General features: G+C 41.0%; 1 protein-coding gene across 1 annotated transcript in view; it reads right to left on the bottom strand.

The window, feature by feature from the left end:
• The window catches only part of DHRSX (dehydrogenase/reductase X-linked), a 167,597-nt gene that overhangs the window by 129,301 nt on the left and 20,180 nt on the right, over positions 1–18,116 (bottom strand). The window contains exon 2 of the mRNA XM_065855771.2: positions 410–517. Within this exon, the coding sequence (XP_065711843.1) occupies positions 410–517 (108 nt within the window). The remainder of the gene's footprint in view (positions 1–409; positions 518–18,116) is intronic.

The following is an 18,116-nucleotide window of genomic DNA, read 5'->3' as shown; positions in this document are numbered from 1 at the left end:
GATCATCCCACACACTGGAATAATTCCTTCCAGGCTTTCATTAGATTTCCTCTTAATGAAGACATGCACCCTAACATTGAAGCATAGTCCATCCTCAGTAACAAGATAATAAAATATTTTTGTAATGCCCATATTTTTAAGGTTTTTCATGACCTTATTGTTAACTTCTTATATAAAGCAATCCAGTTGCTGCAAGTTTTGCAGAAAAAAAAATTTCATCCACTTTTCTTTGAGATCTTTCAAAGCAAAACATAAACCTAATTTTTACTTGTGCTAAATGCTAGCAAAACCCTCTCCTGCCTTCATCTGCCATATCTTTACTTATGCTGGAAAGAAAATATTCCTTAAAAAAAAAAAAAACGTTTCTGAAGCAAAATCCCCATTCACATTAAGAAAATAATTACTTTACCTATTATAACGTGCATGCCAAGTCTTGCCAAATGCTTCACAGTTTGGTAACCAATTCCTTTAGCACCTCCAGTCACTATGGCAACCTTTCCATTTTGTGTAGGGAAAACTATATTAAAAAAAAAATAAAATAATTCAAGGTTAGTTCATAAGAGTAAGATGATTAAGAAGTTAAGATGTATTTTAAAGAGGTGTAAGCTCAACAGATCACTCAAGCCAGGCCAATAAGCAATCTCAGAAGCAAACCCTGTATGGAAATAAAAACTATTGAGCATCCACCATTACTTACTATTTTCCAGTTTTAACAGTTCACAAATGACTGAGCTTAATAACATGAAAGACAAACACCCAGTTCAGAAAGTTTCTCATTTCTATTTGCATGCATTTCATCATCCTGCAGTGATCTGGTCTTTAAAATTTTCACCTTAACTTTGTTACAGAGGAAGGTGACAACTTTTACAAGTCAGCTCACGGATGGTTTACTTCATGCATACAGAGAAAAAATTCAACTGGCAGCATAATATCCTGCAAATTTCTTGGCTGACAACGGATAAGTCTCTACCAGCAACATGGAGGAAACAGCCAACACCTCAAAGATGATGCATCTAAAGAGCACGTCGGCTGACCTGATCTACCTGCATAACTGAGCACTCTCCCTCTTGAAAATCACAGGGACCTGGCTCCCAAAGGAAGGAGAAGGCATTTTTTTGCATAAAACCCCCACCTGCTTTTCCCATCCACCCCAGCCCTGTCCCACAGAGGCCAGCATCACCAATGCCCATGGCTGGCCACACACCACCTCAACCTCGCCAAGCACCCGTTAGCCCAGGGTGCAGTCCCCAAATCTCCCCTACTAGGGATGGCTTAGACCCACAGCCCATGTCTCCTGTGTCCCCAGGCAGCCCTCCAACTGCCCAATGAACCAAAAATGGCTGGGACAGATCTGACAGGGTGGTCACCATCCCACCTGCGCGCCCTCACACCAGCTATGGGCTGCCCAATGCACCCCTCCAAGATGGAGGGAGCCCTCCCGCCACAGGAGAGCAAAGGTCTTTTAACTGCTTGGAGGGGGCATGATTTAGGTCAAATATCAAACATTATTTTTTATGAGGTGGTGGATCTTTCCTGTGAAGCATTATGTGATGTCTTCAGGTGACTGAGGTGAATTTCTGTTTGCTTTTCAGAAGAGGCTGCTAGGTATTTGTACAGGGAAAACGGCGCTGAATATTTCATTTTGCTGTGATGCAGTGTCTGTAGGCCATGTTATAGAAAACAAATACTAAAAAAATGCCAACTTTCATTTATCTGGATTTCTAGGTTTTTAGGGGATTTCTTTGTTGTACAACACAAGCTCATTTTTTATAACGTTATGAAACACAGAACTAGCGCTCATACAAGGTGTTTTCTTCACAGCAACTTCAAAAAGGACTCAGATTTCACCTTTTCTGAAACACATAACTTTTTCCAGCACAATTCAACGTGAATTTCTGTTCTCTTCAGGTAAGGGCATAATTCTTCCCACCCATGCAGAGCGAAAATGGTTTGCAAGTATTTGAAAGTTAATTCCTATTACAGTGATAACCATGAATGTAAAATACATAAATCAGGTTAAATAAAATTTCATCAAGAGCTTTCCTAAAGGGTTCTAGTTTAGTTATAAGCAGTGTTGCAATTTCCACCAAAAATATTTCTTATAGAAAACTCTATGAAAAATTCCCACATTTTTTTGAGAGTTAAGCTTAGAAATTAAAGCTAGAATTGACACTAAACACTTAGGTAAATTGCCTGCTCTGGGTAGTATTTTTAAATTGTTTATTACTTTATCAGACTTGACCTTCTTAGATTATGTTTTCCTGGTCTGTTCTCCATCAGCGAAGCAGTAAAGGAAAAAAACCATGGTTTTGCAGTTTGCAAAATGCAGACAGAACATAAAGACTTTAAGAGGAAGAAAAATAAATGTTCATAGTGTGAAACAAGTTGTTGTCACCTCTCTGTGAACAGCCTTTGTGTCCCAGCGTTACTGGATACACTTGAAATTTGGCAAGGACAGATAATCTCAAGCCCTTTCAGACATGGAGTGAAAAATCAATGCCTGAATGATTTGCATCCATAAAAAGGGGGACCAGTATGTGCCCACTGTTCAACATTTCAGACCACGTGAAAAAAGGAACACATTGCCTTGTACCAAAAATGTGCTGAGAGAAGACAGGCCTTTTAACTACGAACAGGGCATTACTCTTTGTAAGACAGCAGACAAATCTGAAACAAACAGCTTTTTGAGCTAAGCACTCAGAAAGTTCAGGACTCTGAGAAATGAACTCTTGCAAAGAGTCAAGTCCACACTGCAAGAGCCATTCTGAGGAGCTGAACAGCTGTAAATCCATACAGGGAACACTGGCACTGCCTTGGGGTTAAAGCATGAAAGACCATTTCTGGTCATGACAGATACATATGTGAATTTTGCATGTGGCAACTACATATGTATTTGTAAAGAAAATGCCATCTACAAGGTAAAAATATTAACTGAAGTCCACTGAGTAATTTTCCTTTAAAGTTTAGCTAATCCAGTCATAAACTAGATTGAAAATTCTTCTGACACATGATAGAGTGAGTTGCAGAAATGTGAAGTTTGTATCCTTCCCAGAGCTCTCTTCGCCCATGCATCTTTCATCCCTGTTTCACCTGCCCATTTGGGTATAGAGTTGGGAGAAAAAAAAGGAAAATTAAGTCATTTCCATTTTTGTTTATTTCACTATATCTAGAAAAACATATTTCAACACCAACAAAAGGAATTTCCTCAAGAGAAATTGCATTCCTTTGGGCCTGAGTACCTTTCTCTTCTTCTACCTCCCCACCCTTCCTCTTGCTTCCTACCCTCACACCACACTGCCAACCTGATATTTGGACTTCACATGTTGCATACATGTCACTGCACCACTATGTCTTCTTATTCATTGGGTAGATATTTCAGTGAAAAATTAATTCACTTAGAAGAAAACGAATGAGAAAAAATGAGAAAAAGAACTCAGGACTAGGAAAGCGGCAATAACCTGAAAAAAAATGGGAGGTCAAAAGAGCAAAGTGGTAACAGGGATCACCGCAATTAAATGGTGTCTATCAGAGCACAATGAAAGAAAACACTCAGTCCTATCCTGTCCATGAGTGCTGCAAAGACAAGCACAGTTTTTGGTCCCAAAGGCCACTCAAGCCAGGAACATTACCAACCTGCAACAAAGAGCATGGCAGATGGACAGACTCCACCACAGAGATGCATTTGGTCTTACAGAGAGCTTTAAACAGGCCTATTTGCAACAGCTAGCTCCAAGGAACTAAGAAAGCAACCAGCGAGGGAGAAATGAGGGCTGCAGACACATGGATAAATGGCCGGTATCCATTTTATTTACAAGTACTGTGTACAGCTTCCACAGAACATGGTTTTGAATTGACACAAAACTGCATGACACATCTCAGCAAAAATGGGACACACAAAGAGAAAAACTTGAAATATAGCTTTGCAGTTAGGAAAAACAAACAAACAAAACAAACCCCCTCAATTAATTATTAATTTTGATTTTTATTAATCTTAAATTAATTTTAATCTGCAGAAAAGGTCTACTGTTTCCATCAAGACGGACACCTTCATGTAAAATGAATCTTTATGAAAATGGCACACTGTTACTTCTTACATCAACAAAAGTGGGCAAGATCGAACCCAGGCTGCATGTGTAAGCCACTGGCAACTACAGTGAAAGGCAGTTTATGGGTGCTCTGTTCCCACTAGGACTCCACCGTTGGGTACAGTTTGCAAAACGCCCACCTTTTCAGCCTGAAAATATCTCTTCCACAATGCAACCAAACAGCAAACTTGCAAAGCAGACCTGGGCTGAGCCTGGTTTTCCAGCAGATACTGGTTTACTTTGTGTGAAAGGTTGAGCCGAGCGTGGCGGGAGGCTGGGAGCCCCCCCAGGCAAGAGGCGGTGGGGACCCACCAGCTTTGCCACACCAAGGAGGTTCCCTCTGGCGCTTCTTGCACCTCATTTAAAACACCCCAGCTCACTCTCTGCCTCTGCTCCCGGTAAGTGGGTAGATACTGATCTCAATTACAGAGGCATAACGCCAGTGATCTCACCTGGGACATGAGAACCCTACAGCCCTGCTGCTAATGAAATCCCCTGACCAAGCACCAGCTGCTAATTTCCCTTTGTGTTCGAAGAAACCAGCCTGCAGACCGTAAGTGCCGCTTTATCACACCAAAGCCAGAAAGGCTTGTCCCAGGCTGCTGGTTCTGCCAGCATCTCAACATATTTGGAAGAAATAAGCCTGTCAGTTTTGCAAGTGGATTAAGCTAAAGAAGAAAAATAAGGCAGATTTATTCTGTAACAAATATATCCAGATATGAAGCTATTTTAAAGCAATTATTGTCTTTTTAAATATATTTCTCCTTAATCTGAAATAACTTCTGTGTACAGAGACATCCTCACAGTCAATACTGCAAAGAATTTCAGGCAATTCTGTAGTTTTTAAAACCAGTAATTTTCAAGGGACTCTTAAAGAAGGCTGTCCAGATATCTCTGCAACTGCCAAGACCACAGAGAAATAAATCAGACTGGAGACCTGTATTAATGACCACTTCCATTTCAATGACCAGCTCCTGCCAGCAAAAATCTCAACGCTGGAGTAAGGATGGGGGTAACTGAATTAGCCAATTAAAACACAAGCATTAAACTTTCTTCCTTGCAGAAATGTACTGTGTGAACACGAACAATGCAAACCTTTGAAGAGCTCCCCTTAGAAATTGCTTGCTTTGGTTTTCTGTAATCTTTACAATACAGCCCAGTTGAAAAAAAAACATTTTTTAAAAAGTATTAAAAGTTTATTAAAAGCAAATTGCATCAAATTTTTTCAAGTTCCATCTCCTACTCTATTAATCCAGCATCTGCATTTTGGAACATTATGAGTCATGTGGACATTAAAATATAATATCTTCATATTCATCTCTTCAGTAAACCTTTTTTTTAAGACATTGAAGGCCAAAGGCAGAATTTAGATTGTCTCCATCAGTCTCCAGTCTTTATCAGGCCAGAAAGACGAGCACTGCTGAAGGTATCTGAAGAGCTTTGCAAGAGGCTCCTGATGAGAGGTCACCCGAGAGGCGCCACACTGGGCCCTGCCTGCACCTCCTGAACAGGGCACTCAACACAGGGACTTCGGTGGCATTTGTGTTTAAGGGGCCACTGCAGACAAATCCTAACAGTTATTTTTTTCCTTCCTCTTATAACTGAATAATTTATATGCAAATATTATGCCTGAAGGTAACTGGAAGAATCACAGATAAAATATTTTTTTTAAAAAAAGAAAAAAAAAAGAAAAGAAACCACAATGAAAATTTAGTTTGATGACAGAAAAACGAGTGCCAAGTTTGGAGCTGTTGCTGTCTAGCAACACTGAGTGAGAAAAAGAGGGCAAGCTGTAATTGCCAGTCCTCATCTAATGCCACAGGACAAGGCACAACTGGGGTTTTTCTAGTCAGCTAAAGAATTCATACAGGTCAGTCTGCTACCAAATTACTGAGTAGTTTTTCGTGTCCCAAAAACCTCCAGCTCTTTTTTCCTGATTTCCACTGTGGCAGTGCTAAGATTATAGCCATTAAGGTCTTTTCCAAAGCAGATGTAGAAAAATAATTCATTTCCTACTCTGAGAGTCAATCAGTAAGCTGCTGGGAATCTATACAGCTTCGAGCAATAGTCTTTTGTGGGAGCCTTACAGTATCATCTCTGTAAACTTCTGTTTTGGCAGAAGATGAGTCACAGAGGTCCAGGCTCAAAAAAATCATTCCAGGACTATCCTGCCAGCAGACAATTTAAGGTACTCAAGTCCCAAGGAATAAACCAGACAATCTTCTTTTTTTCTTATAGACATCAGCTTCCACCAGCAGAAAAGTTGTGGGTCCTAAGCCTGTCCTGAGCCTGTGAAGATGATTTTTCAAATGCAAATGGTCTTCCCAAATTTGCACACCAGAATCTCTTCTGCCTCTGCTGCTTCCTACCACTTTCCTAACGAACATCAATATGCAATCAAGATTGAAGGCTTTTAAGGCTGGAAACCAGGTAGGTGGCAACCAGCCTGACTAGTCCTTCTGTGAAAAGGTATCCTGCTGCTTTCAGCAGTTGCAAGCCATCAGACTTTCCGCTCATGAACAACTGTCATGCACACATGCAGATTCACTGGCACACAACCAACAGCTCCAATGCACCTTGAATCGATGGATACATGTGGAAGGGTGATTTATTTGTCCAGGAAGAGCACCTGTTTCCAAGCACAACTGGAATTTTGCATCAGCTGGGTGACCAGTTTCCTAGCTTTTGTCTTACTTTACTTCTGCAGAAGAAGTGAAAGGCGGGAAACACAAGGAAACAGAGGTACCAGAGACAGGCTGGCTCTGGAGTTACTCATGGGAAGGGAAAAGTGTTGAATAACCAGAACAGCAGGAGAAACCAAACCATGGAAATGTGTTCTTTACCCTACAAATGCATAGTATCTTAAGGTGCTATTAATGGAACAGCAGCAGCCAGATGGCCATAAGACTGTCAGCAGCCAGGAGAAGACCTGTTACAATTGAAGAAGCCTCCCACACAGACACCGATAGGGAAGATGGATTGTTAACAACTGCTCACAAAACCACAGCAAAACCCCTGGCTTCCATAAGATCCAAGTTTCTTGTTTAACCATTACATGAGGTACACATGGGTCCTAAAACACTGCAGGCCAGGTCCTAAAATGCTGCATGTCCACGAACCAACAAACAATATCCCACACTTACCCATGCTGAAAACTCATAACAGCTCCATGTCCTGTATTTCAGGCTGGGATATCCTACATGCACCGACATACGTAGCCTGTGCCCTGTGAGGTGGACATTTCCACATTTGGCAGTGCCCCCGCACACGTGCAACACAGGCAGTTGCTGGACCAGCAGCAGCAATTCGCCTGGGCTGCCTGAAGATCTGGGAATCCATACAGTGCCATAACTCGAGCCAAGGTAGCAGGCTTCCACCAAGCTGCACGAATGGTCAAAGTGAAGTAAGGCAGCAAATGACACAAAAGCAGGGGGAGTCAGCAGCTACACCAAAGCAGTGTGGTCACTCAGCTAAGGAGCTAATGTGTATTTTCATCCTTTCCCAGCCTTATCAAAATGAGAACAAGCAATATCTCTTCAGAGTTAGCAGCAAACATCTGCTGAGCCAGACTAATGAAATGTTTTTAATTGCCAAAGAAAACAACCCAAAAATACAAAATGTTAAGCCTACTGTAAGGTCATAGAATTGCTTTAGCTTTTTGACAAGCATGTCAGCTTTCTTATAGGGACAAAGTGATCACGTTAGCAGGCAAGATGACAAGCCCTTCACAGAAGCTGGAGATACAAGTTCCCAAAATCAATTCCAGTACTCATCCCCAGATATCTCATTTGACACATGGGAAAGCTCTACTACAAAGGATTAATAAGCAGAATAGCTCCTCCTCCCTCTTATTTTTCATCTCATTAACACATTGAGGAGCCTTGGGAGGTATTATATAGCAACAAGTATTACTGGAGTTCAGTATCTGAAGATTGGAGCACCAGTATCCACAGTAAGACCTAACCATAGTAAAAGAAATCCACATATTAGAAAAGATGCAAGATCAATTGGTGCAGTAGTAAGAAAAGGGTTATGACATCAGCATTACAGGACTAAAATAAATATATATTTATTTTTGCTAGAGAAAAAAACCAATACCCTAAATAAGGCAGCTTTTCAGAGCAACAGCTTTTGGTGCTCAAAAATCCAAGCCCTGAGATACAGGATCACTCTAGCAACAGCTGGAAGAGGGATGAAAAGCTGCCCTAAAGATTTCATTTGCATGACACACCTATCTACATTTCTTCTAGTGATTCTTGGAAAGACAGGATAAATGCAGATAAAGGGAAAAGTGTGCATGGAAGGCAGGGTGTGGAAAGAGGAGGAAGAGGAAGTATTAGACTCTCAAAGACATAAGAAAAAGGGGTTTTTTGTCAAGAAGAGGTCATTTTCCAGTGCTCCAACACCCTTTCCCCTCTCTTCATCTTCCCCTCTACTTCCAAGTATTTAGCTGAAAGGTATGCATCTCTAAGCTAATTAATATGCCTCAATGATAAATCTCTTTGTCCTCAAGGCAAAAAAAGGCCCAGCAAGGAGACCTGCACAGACCACTTGGCCTATGGCTCCTTACGGATGGCAAATCAACCATGGTTTGGTGCAGGGAAGATGGTGTAAGTCAAGGCACTGTAACCACGGATGGATAGAAAGGTAAGCTACGACTATTGCCAAAGTAATCTGAAAAGCATTTCCTCTGCACTTGCACATGTATTTCCAGTGCCCTTGAGCATGTGACTGTAGTGTCTGCAAGTGAAGAAGTCCTGCTGGGTTACAAGAGCCACAGGAGGCTGCATTTTCACACATCTTCTGACTACAGTCTGAGTGCTTTTAGTTTATTTGTCAAACAGGACTCTCACTAACATTGATCCTGGACTTTGTGATGCTGCTAGATTTGTCAGAAGGCCTGCACAGAGAAAAAGACAATTGCAGTTTTCAAAAACAATACAGATGGTAATTTTCCAAACTGATTTAAGCTGTCTTTTTTCTGACCATGAAGAACATTTTCCTCCAATAAACCCTGTGCAGACCTTCTGCATCGGGCTCATTGATCATATGAAAAAAAAGGTGAATGTTGCCTCCTCCAGAAGGAAGAGGCTGAGAATGGAGAAAACTAAAGAGGATGGTTAATCTGGGAATTTTTCTTGCCATTTCTAAATTGAGTTTCTCTAAGACAATGGGAAACAAAGCTGCATTGAAAAACGGTTTGATGAAGCACATATATGATCTTTTTACAATACAAGTTCAGGCTGATTTTTACAGGGAGATATTATGAAATTTGATCCCAACAAATATGGAAGTGCCCTAAGGTAAAAGAAAGCAAAAGTAGAATGGAGGGTGCAGTTCCCGAGTCCTAAATCTGGCCACGTTTGCCGTTCTCAGGTACTTTGTTCCTTTAGCCAAAACTCTTCTAAAGATAAGAGATATGAATCTAATTTTTATGACTGCCAAATGGATAGATTGAACACACCATTATACAAATCAGACAGTTGGAAAATACCACAGTGCACTATTAAAATCTGCTAAAAATTCATCAGGAATCCAGGTTTGCCCACAACCCGCTCTGGAAGCAAAGTTCCCAACTGAATGTGTAGGAATGGGAGAACACTCGATCCCTGGGAAGGCACAGAGGAAGACAAAGAAGAGATAGAGAAAGAAATGAGAGATGGAAAAGTTGCCTTAGATCTACAGATATAAATTATGCTAGTGAAATCACGACTCTGCAAGCTCCAGGTTGGCATCAAACAACTTCTGCCATCACAAGGTAGTCCTTATCTCAAACATCCTTGTTATTACTGGCTTGAGCCAGGTTTTTGCTGGAGAAACACTGGTCTCAAGTAACAAGGATATTTCAGATAAAGGCTGATAGCACATATTGACAAACTTGTGCAATAATATTTGGCACAGGACTACTCACTGGTGTTACACCACACATGGTGTATTTTGCTCCACTGTGCAATCATTTTGTCTTGGGGATAGATGCCAACTAGGGATTCAGATGAGGCCATAAAATGCCACCATTGCCTGGAAGAGAAGAGAGAGAGAGCTTTGCTGCTCTTTGTTGCTGTACAGTCAGATACAAGAGGCATGTGGGACATCACCACACTCCGACAGGACCAGCAGCTGAAGGGCAGAGTATTAATTTGGCTCAGCCGAGGCCATCGATAGGTTAGCAGCCCCGGCTTTGCTCACAAAAGGTACATCACAAAAATCTAATGTGGGGTTTTGTGAAACAAGGGCAAGATGGTTGTTGCAATCATGTGAAGAAATCCCAATAATTCCTTACAGTCTACTGCACAGCCACACCCTACATGTGAAAGACTAATGGATTTGTTAAAAATACCAGGAGAAGAAATGCAAAACTAGCTCCAAGAAGAAAGTACCCATTCCCTACATATGCATATATTTAAAGGATCCATTTATCCATATCATTTCTTACATGGGAAAATACTATCACAAGAATAGAAAAGGACAGATTTCCATTTGCCATGTATTCTCTGCCCCTCTTATCTTTCATTCCTCTTATATATTTACCTATGAAATCTTTCTCTTTGGCATTCTTCTCTTTCATTGCAGTCACAGTAAAGACAGGGAAGTTACATACAGGTGTATCTTTAAATCAAGAAAAAGTATCTGGTTATCTTTTGAACAGATTTACTGATACTTACTCCCATACTCCCTCCCTCTGGGCAAATGTAACTGTGCAATACCTCAGGCAATGTCATTTTATGTAAAACTCCCCGGTGCTCTTCAAGTCATGTCATCTTGTAATTATCTTTTTTTCCTGTTGTGAAATAAGAGATGAAAAAGAGGAGCTCATCTCAGGAGATTTAAATAGGGGTAATGGAATTAGCTCTGCATAGTCTTGTACCTCCAGAAAGAATTTTCCCATACTGCAAAAGTTAGAGACATTAGAAATCTTTTTCATTCTGCATCAGGAGAACTGAAGACTGTCCAGGCTTCAGCCTTTTACAAAAAGCTAACAAGTAGATGCAGCTCCATCTCAGAATGGTTTGTATCCCTCGAGATGTAAGAAACCATCTCAAGTCCTAGCTCTCAGTCATACCCCAACCATTAAAAGAGTCTTCACAAGCTAACAGTGTAAAGCTCCAGCTTCTCCAAACATCTGCCGTTTAAAGACACTCTTCCTTCCCCCAAAAGTCCCCAGTAAATGTAACCTTTCTCCATACCATCCTCAGAGATCCAGTGATCAGTTTTAAGAAGCCATAAATAGAAAACAAAGGAAAATGTACGTAATGCCAGAAAATGCCTTCTCTTGGAAAGACCATGTCCTATCTATCTCAAAAAACTTGACAAACACAGTTATCTCCAGGAAATGTGGCACAGAACTCCTAAGGGTTTTTGAAATTTCATGTCTAACTGTGAAAAATTAGCATTTAGGTTATAGTTTTGACCTAAAAGCCAGGGTGATGACAGTGATTTTGAAATGCTAAAGAAAAAAAAAATTGGCTAAGAGTGACATGTCTGTTACTCCATTATGAACTGAGAAAATGTCACAACTGGCTGCAATGTAGAAACCTCATTTCAGAAAACTGTAAATGCTGGGCTGGTTGTTTCACAACAGAGACATCTGGGAGGAGGGGAGGAACAAAATAAACAAACAAACAAAAAACACCAGACCCTACCAATATGCACCAACCAAAACAGCTGCTACTCTTGATTTAATCCCAAATAATGCAGAAATTGACCCAAGCAGGCAAGCCCCCACAACTTGCATGGAAGAAAGGTTCTGCCATAAACCTTCAAGTCCAGAGAATATTTACAGTACCCAAAGTTCAGAAAATGTTGAAACTCAGATATTCATGAGCATTTTCATATGCAGAAATTGAAGCAAAGAGTAATAGCTTTACTTGTGGTCAGACTGGAAAGATTGATCTACCTACTTATGGTCAAACTGGAAATCCAAACCAAAAGTGAAATATTTCTAACTGCTTTTTAGCATCTCACCACGGAAATAAAAAAGCAAATGATTTATACTTTGCAATATGACCTATACTTTTCAAAAGACCAAATATTTCATTTTTAATTTTTCAAGACAGTATTGACAGTAATATCATATTCCTAGACCGTACATGATATTGTATCACAATCCCCGATATCACTTTTAGTGAATTCCAACACCTCTTATTCTGACTACATGCTATTAAAAGGTTGAATTAATCATTCCATCACTTCTTGCTCAGAGTGCAGACGGAGAGATACAGCTGGGCAACTAATGCATCAGAAAAGTAGATTCTCTAAATATTCCCTTTCTACATTAGGTTTGGGGGGGGGAAGAAAAAAAGTGGCAAGATCATTAAGAGTAGTTTAAACTGCATCTCCTCTCTTCCCAGAGACAGAGAATGTAATTTCCATATCCCAATCAAGCTTAAGAGCATCCAGATGAAGGTCACATTCAGATCTGCCTGTTCCAGCTGACAAAATGCTCTGCTGCCACTTAAACAGTCCCCTTTGCTTCCCATGGCTTCAGCGTGACAGTATTTCCATCACACGTAAATAAGTAAGCAGGAGTCATGAGTTGGTATAGAAAACTTTAAAGGTAATTGAAAGTTTCTGGAGTATTTCACTTCAGAAAACTGTGCAATCACTTATGAACTCAAGTGCTTGCTATCATATACAAAACTCGAGTAATTAGAATCAGGAAGTAGAAGGCAATGAGAGAATATTGGGAAAAATCTAGTTAACTGAAAGTGTAGCACATAAACCAATCGGTACTTAAAGCTATCATGAGATACCTTCAATTAATTAAAATACAAAATGTTAAAAAGCACATTTCCATATTATTAAAATCTTCAGAAGCAACTAATGATCAGAAGCCATTACAACATTGACATTAGTGTGAGATAACCCTCAGGTGCTACTGGCTTAATAAAAAAGATGGAAAACAGCCTCAGCATCCCTTCCTCTCCCTCTCCGCTCTACTTCCACGTCCTTCAAACCAGGCCATGGCTAATAAATCCATTTCCTCGGCCAGTCAGTGCCTGGGGAAGAGTCTGGATGGTGGCAAAGGTCACCTGCAGACCAACGTTGTCCACAGATCATCGCTCACATGGGTGCCCATTTGTCCCTCAGTGTAGGCACCCAAAGCCGTGGCTCGCCTCGCGTGCATGCGACAAGATCATGTTGATGGATACAGATGCTCGTGGGGCTGCACAGCCCTGGAGGGAGCTGCCCACCATGGGACAATGCCTGAGCCTAATGCCCCAGCTGCCCAGGGCTCTGAGCTGCCACATGTCACCTCCCAGGGCCACCACCTGGCCTCCAGAAGCACAAATTCATCATGGAAGATAGCTTTGTGGTTTTATTTTTATTTTATTTAAGAGACTTCTTATTATGGAGCTGCTTTATGTATACAACACCGCTTAAAAATCAGTTCTAACTTGGAATGAGAAAGTACAAAGGGCATGCAAAAGTATTGTCTTCAAGACAGCTACATTTGTTTTCCAGAGACGGAATTTTATTCATTTTTCTCTCCTATGATAACAGGAGCAGGTCAGGGGTTTCAAATGGAGTATGAAAGTCCACGGACAAAAAGTCTCAACTGTACTATGTAAAATTTCCCCACTATCTCATGACAGTCCTTTTCTAGGAAAAGACTGATTTCTTTTCAGATTGGTCTTTCTTAACACATACTGAAGTGATCCCATACTCACATACAATCTTTTCATTTTCATCTTGCTTGTTCCTCATAAAATACATACCAAAGTTTTCACAAGGAAGGTAGCTGCTTTAAAATACAGAGAGCTAGTTGTTTTGAAATATTGTTTTTAAAAACTAGATGTTCTTATTCCTCAGTGAAAAACTTATTTTTGCATGAAATTTTATAGGCCATTAATCTAAGGCAGAGTCACGGGACTCAGGGAATCGGTTAACTTAAAAGAGGAGCTACTGTGCATGCTCTTCAGCAAAATCATTAAAGATGTTTAATATGCAGAGTTACCACACAGATTGAAAGCTCTCTAGGTTTGTCTTCGTATAAGAGACAATCATTCCACAGTATCTTTATCCGTTATTAATATTTCAATTAGAGCAGGGGTGTCAAATTCATTTTCACCAGGGGCCACATCAGCCTGGCAGTTGCCTTCAAAGGGCCGAATTTAATTTTAGGACTGTATAAATGTAACTACAGTCCTAAAATTACGTTCGGCCCTTTGAAGGCAACTCCGAGGCTGATGTGGCCCCTGGTGAAAATGAGTTCAAAACCCCTGAAACACAGTATCACCACACTCCTCTGAAGAAACACAACTGCTCACAAAACAAGTCAGGAGTACAGGAGTATGATAAAAATGTCCTATTTTTATTCTTACATTTAACTACCTCCCATAAATAGCTGTTCATTTTTTTAAGGGAAAAGTTCATTTTATACAGAGAGGAGTGTATTTGTTGACCAACACCTCCCAAGCATCCTACTTCCAAGAAGCGAGGTGAAGGCTGCAGGGACCACACCCGCCAATCTGCATGGTCAGGCAAGACCTTGTTCCCCAACTATTTCATCTCACCAGCTGTTCAAACAGGACCATATGTGCACCCTGACAGTCCTTCTAAGGACATTAGACAGAAATACCAGCGCCTCGCCTTTCAGGCACCAGTATGGGCAAGAACAGGTTTCACTTCACTTTCTGTTCCACCTGACCAGCAGATCTAGTTCAAATTATGTGGCCCTGCAACAGCCCATTTGGTGTGAAATACTTTCAGGGCAAGATTCCTTATTCTTTTTCTTTTTTTTTGAGGAAAAGATGCTTGCTTTATTATGAGAGGTCTCACAGTCCCATTTTCATCACGCCAAGCTGATAATCAACTTCCAGGGCAGCTGACATACCTGGAGTCACGTCTCAAAGGATGGACCTCGCCAAGCTGATGGATGGCAGTTACCTGTCTACAGCCCTCATATTACACCTCACATTAAACAGCAAAAAGTTACACCTACATTTAACTTCTGTTTGATGCTAAGTAATGAAAATCATTTGAATAAAGCTTTTCTCTTTTTTTTTTTTTGAGAAGCATAAAGAAATTTAGTATTTAAACATATCAAGTGGGGGTAGGGGAAAGAGCTCGAGGAATAAAAAGCCGGAGAGCTTGCACTGGCTTGCTCGGCAGCTCTCTGCTGTTTCCAATATTTCTCTCTCTAGGGCTTTTTCCACACACATGCAAGCCCTGCATTTCAAACACACACCTTACACTGTACGCTGACTTCTTGGTGATTTGAAATACGTGACCCTAAAATGCAGTTGCTATTTCAGACTGCAGTCTTACACCTCCATCAGCCCCCCGTAACACACAGTCCAAACAGGCAGCCCACTCACCCCTGGTCTCCAAGGGGTCTTTGCAACGAGTTAGGATCTCCTTCAGAAGAAATTACTGGTGATACAGAAGGCAAAAGGCGTGCAGCTCTTTGCAGGGAGCGCAAAGCAAGCCTCGCCCTTCTCTGCAAGCAATACTAGCAGCTGCTAGAGTCCTCATATAAACTCTTATTTTATCTTATTTTATTTGAAGCTTCGCAACTTTCCATACAGAAAATCTGGCAGCTCAGAGCATTACACCACCTTCATTTTGGCCACAGTACCACCTCCATCCCAAGGCATGCTACAGCATCTGGCTAACGTGTCTGTGTCCTGGTGCAGCTCGTGGCCAGCACCGCTGTACCAGCAAAAGCCCACGCTCTGCTTCAGACACGGTTGCTGGCATTCCCTATTTTGCCTGGAGAAAGACATTGTTTTACTGAATAAGCTGTTCTTCTGCAAGCACTTCTCTACTAATGGATGTGGTACCTTTAAAAGAGAGTGCTCTGCCAAGCACAGCAGTACACCAGTATCTACCCCATGCTGGCAAAGCCAGCCGTGTGCAGGTTTACCCTAGCAAAGACAAGTGTTCAGGTGAAAAAGCAGTAGGTACAACCAAATTGGAGGCAGACAAGAGCGATATTAACATGAAGAGGGGCACCCAGAACAACTCGCCAGGATCTCATCACCTAAACTCTTGTGACGGCACAGACGTTTCTCCAGGGAGCACAGGTATTTTGCCAGCCTTATGTTTCCCCAGTCCTTTTGCTTTTGCACAAGCTGGGGACCAGCAGGGAGAGGTCTCAACATCTCCCCTCCAAACAGCTGTGGGCCAAGCCAGAGGAGCACACTTGCAGGAGCACACAGACCCTGATACATTTGCAAGCAACAGGTCATATCCACAGAGATGCTGTTGGCAGAAGGGCCATGCTGGCCACATGCTGCCCGCTGAGTCACCGTGGTGGCTCCCACAGGTCCCGGCCTCAGTCCCTGTCACCACAGCCCTCAGCAAAACCAGGCAGCGGCTGTCAGCTGGACTGCACTTGTAAACATGACTTTGTCCTTTACAGCAGAAGGTAGCAGCTTGGAAGAATTAGAACTGAATAAACTGGACCTCACAGCTGAATTACAATCATTTTCTGTATATGTAAGTAGACGTGTATATACTTTTAAGGAAGAACAAGTATTCTTTGAAAATTTGATTAGAAGACTGGAAAAAAACCCTGGTTTTCACCCATGTCTCACTAGAACACTTTATAACTGGTTTTACTATGTGCCTATTGAGGAGATAAAACATTTTTAATAACTTTAAAAATGGAGATGGAAGAGATAGATAGACAGATAGATAGATAAATAGATAAATAGATAGATAGATAGATGACATGCTCCACTTAATAGGAATAAAAATCCCAATAAAGCTCATTAAATTTGTGCATAAACAAGTAAAAACATATGCCACCGTAGCACAACCCTAATGGCAATGCTCAAGCTGAAATCCAGGCTACAACGCTGCCCACCTATTTTGTTGTTTTACACTCGTCTGTATCTTCTAACATCCCTTTTCTCCCTGAAGTGCTGGATGATTACACATAATGACTTTAAAAGATCAATTGCAAAAATGAACCCATGAGAAACTACAGGAGGAATAAAGTTACGTGCCTACAACCAAGTGCAAAGAACTCTGCTAGCACCTACCAGGCATTACTGATGGCAGTGTCTGCAGCTCTTCAAACTTGCTTGAGCTAGTTGCTCTTTAAATATCTGTACCATATAATTAGAAAGTACAACATCATCAGCAGAACATGGATTTTGCATTTTTTGACCTTTTTCCTACTAAATTTCAGCAGATTATTTAATGTTAAAATCATACATCGTGTAATGCAGCGACTCCAGTTGTGAATGCACAAGTGAGACTGGCATATAGGTGGTGGCATTAATTAGCACATAAGCACTCTAGCAGGCAAAAGATTAGATGATCTCTGTACTCAGGCTGGATGGCTTTATTCATTAACACGATGCTATTTTGGAAAATTATGTCCAAGAAGCCCTTTTAATACCTGCTGTAAGAAGTATTTCATAGCACAATAGCTTAATTTTCAGGTTATAACCAACTGCCAAAAAGCCAGGACTTGCTGCTCTGCAGGCACTCTACTCACTAGGATACACTCAATAAAAAAATTACAAACTCATTTCTTCACTGTGTCAGTCCTGGCTTGTAAAAATGTAGTGCCAGTAATGTTTTATTTATATTTAGAAAGTCGCTTTCATTCTGTGTAATATGAAGACTATTGCATCCTTCATAAGCCATTTGCAATGGCGCCACTGAACTTTTTTTAAAGAACGAGGTCTGACACCAAAGTCATTCATAATTTCCTTAGCCAGGACAGGTTGACATGTTTGTCAAAATACTGCTATACAGAACTACCTGCTTCAGTTTTACAAATAACCTACTTGGGGCAGAGAGCATCTTCTGTGTTGACTTTTTAAAACATTCGATGTATGGGTTCTAATATCAGTTGTTTCGATACAAATTGCTAAAATGGAGCACCACGCATCTCCTGCTGCGGCACACTATGCCCGGGCAACTGGAGGTGGCAATCAAACCCTTGCCCACGGTGTTCGATTTAGACAAAATATGGCAGATTAAAAACTTAATCCCAAATTTATTGAACACCCATAAGGCTCATTAACTTCAATCCCTCTTTTGCGCATGTGAGAAACACCAGCATGAGGTCCC

This window comes from Patagioenas fasciata, chromosome 1, assembly GCF_037038585.1.
Source record: "Patagioenas fasciata isolate bPatFas1 chromosome 1, bPatFas1.hap1, whole genome shotgun sequence".
In the NCBI taxonomy this organism is placed as follows: Eukaryota; Metazoa; Chordata; class Aves; order Columbiformes; family Columbidae; genus Patagioenas; species Patagioenas fasciata.
This window is presented reverse-complemented; position numbering and strand designations above follow the sequence as displayed.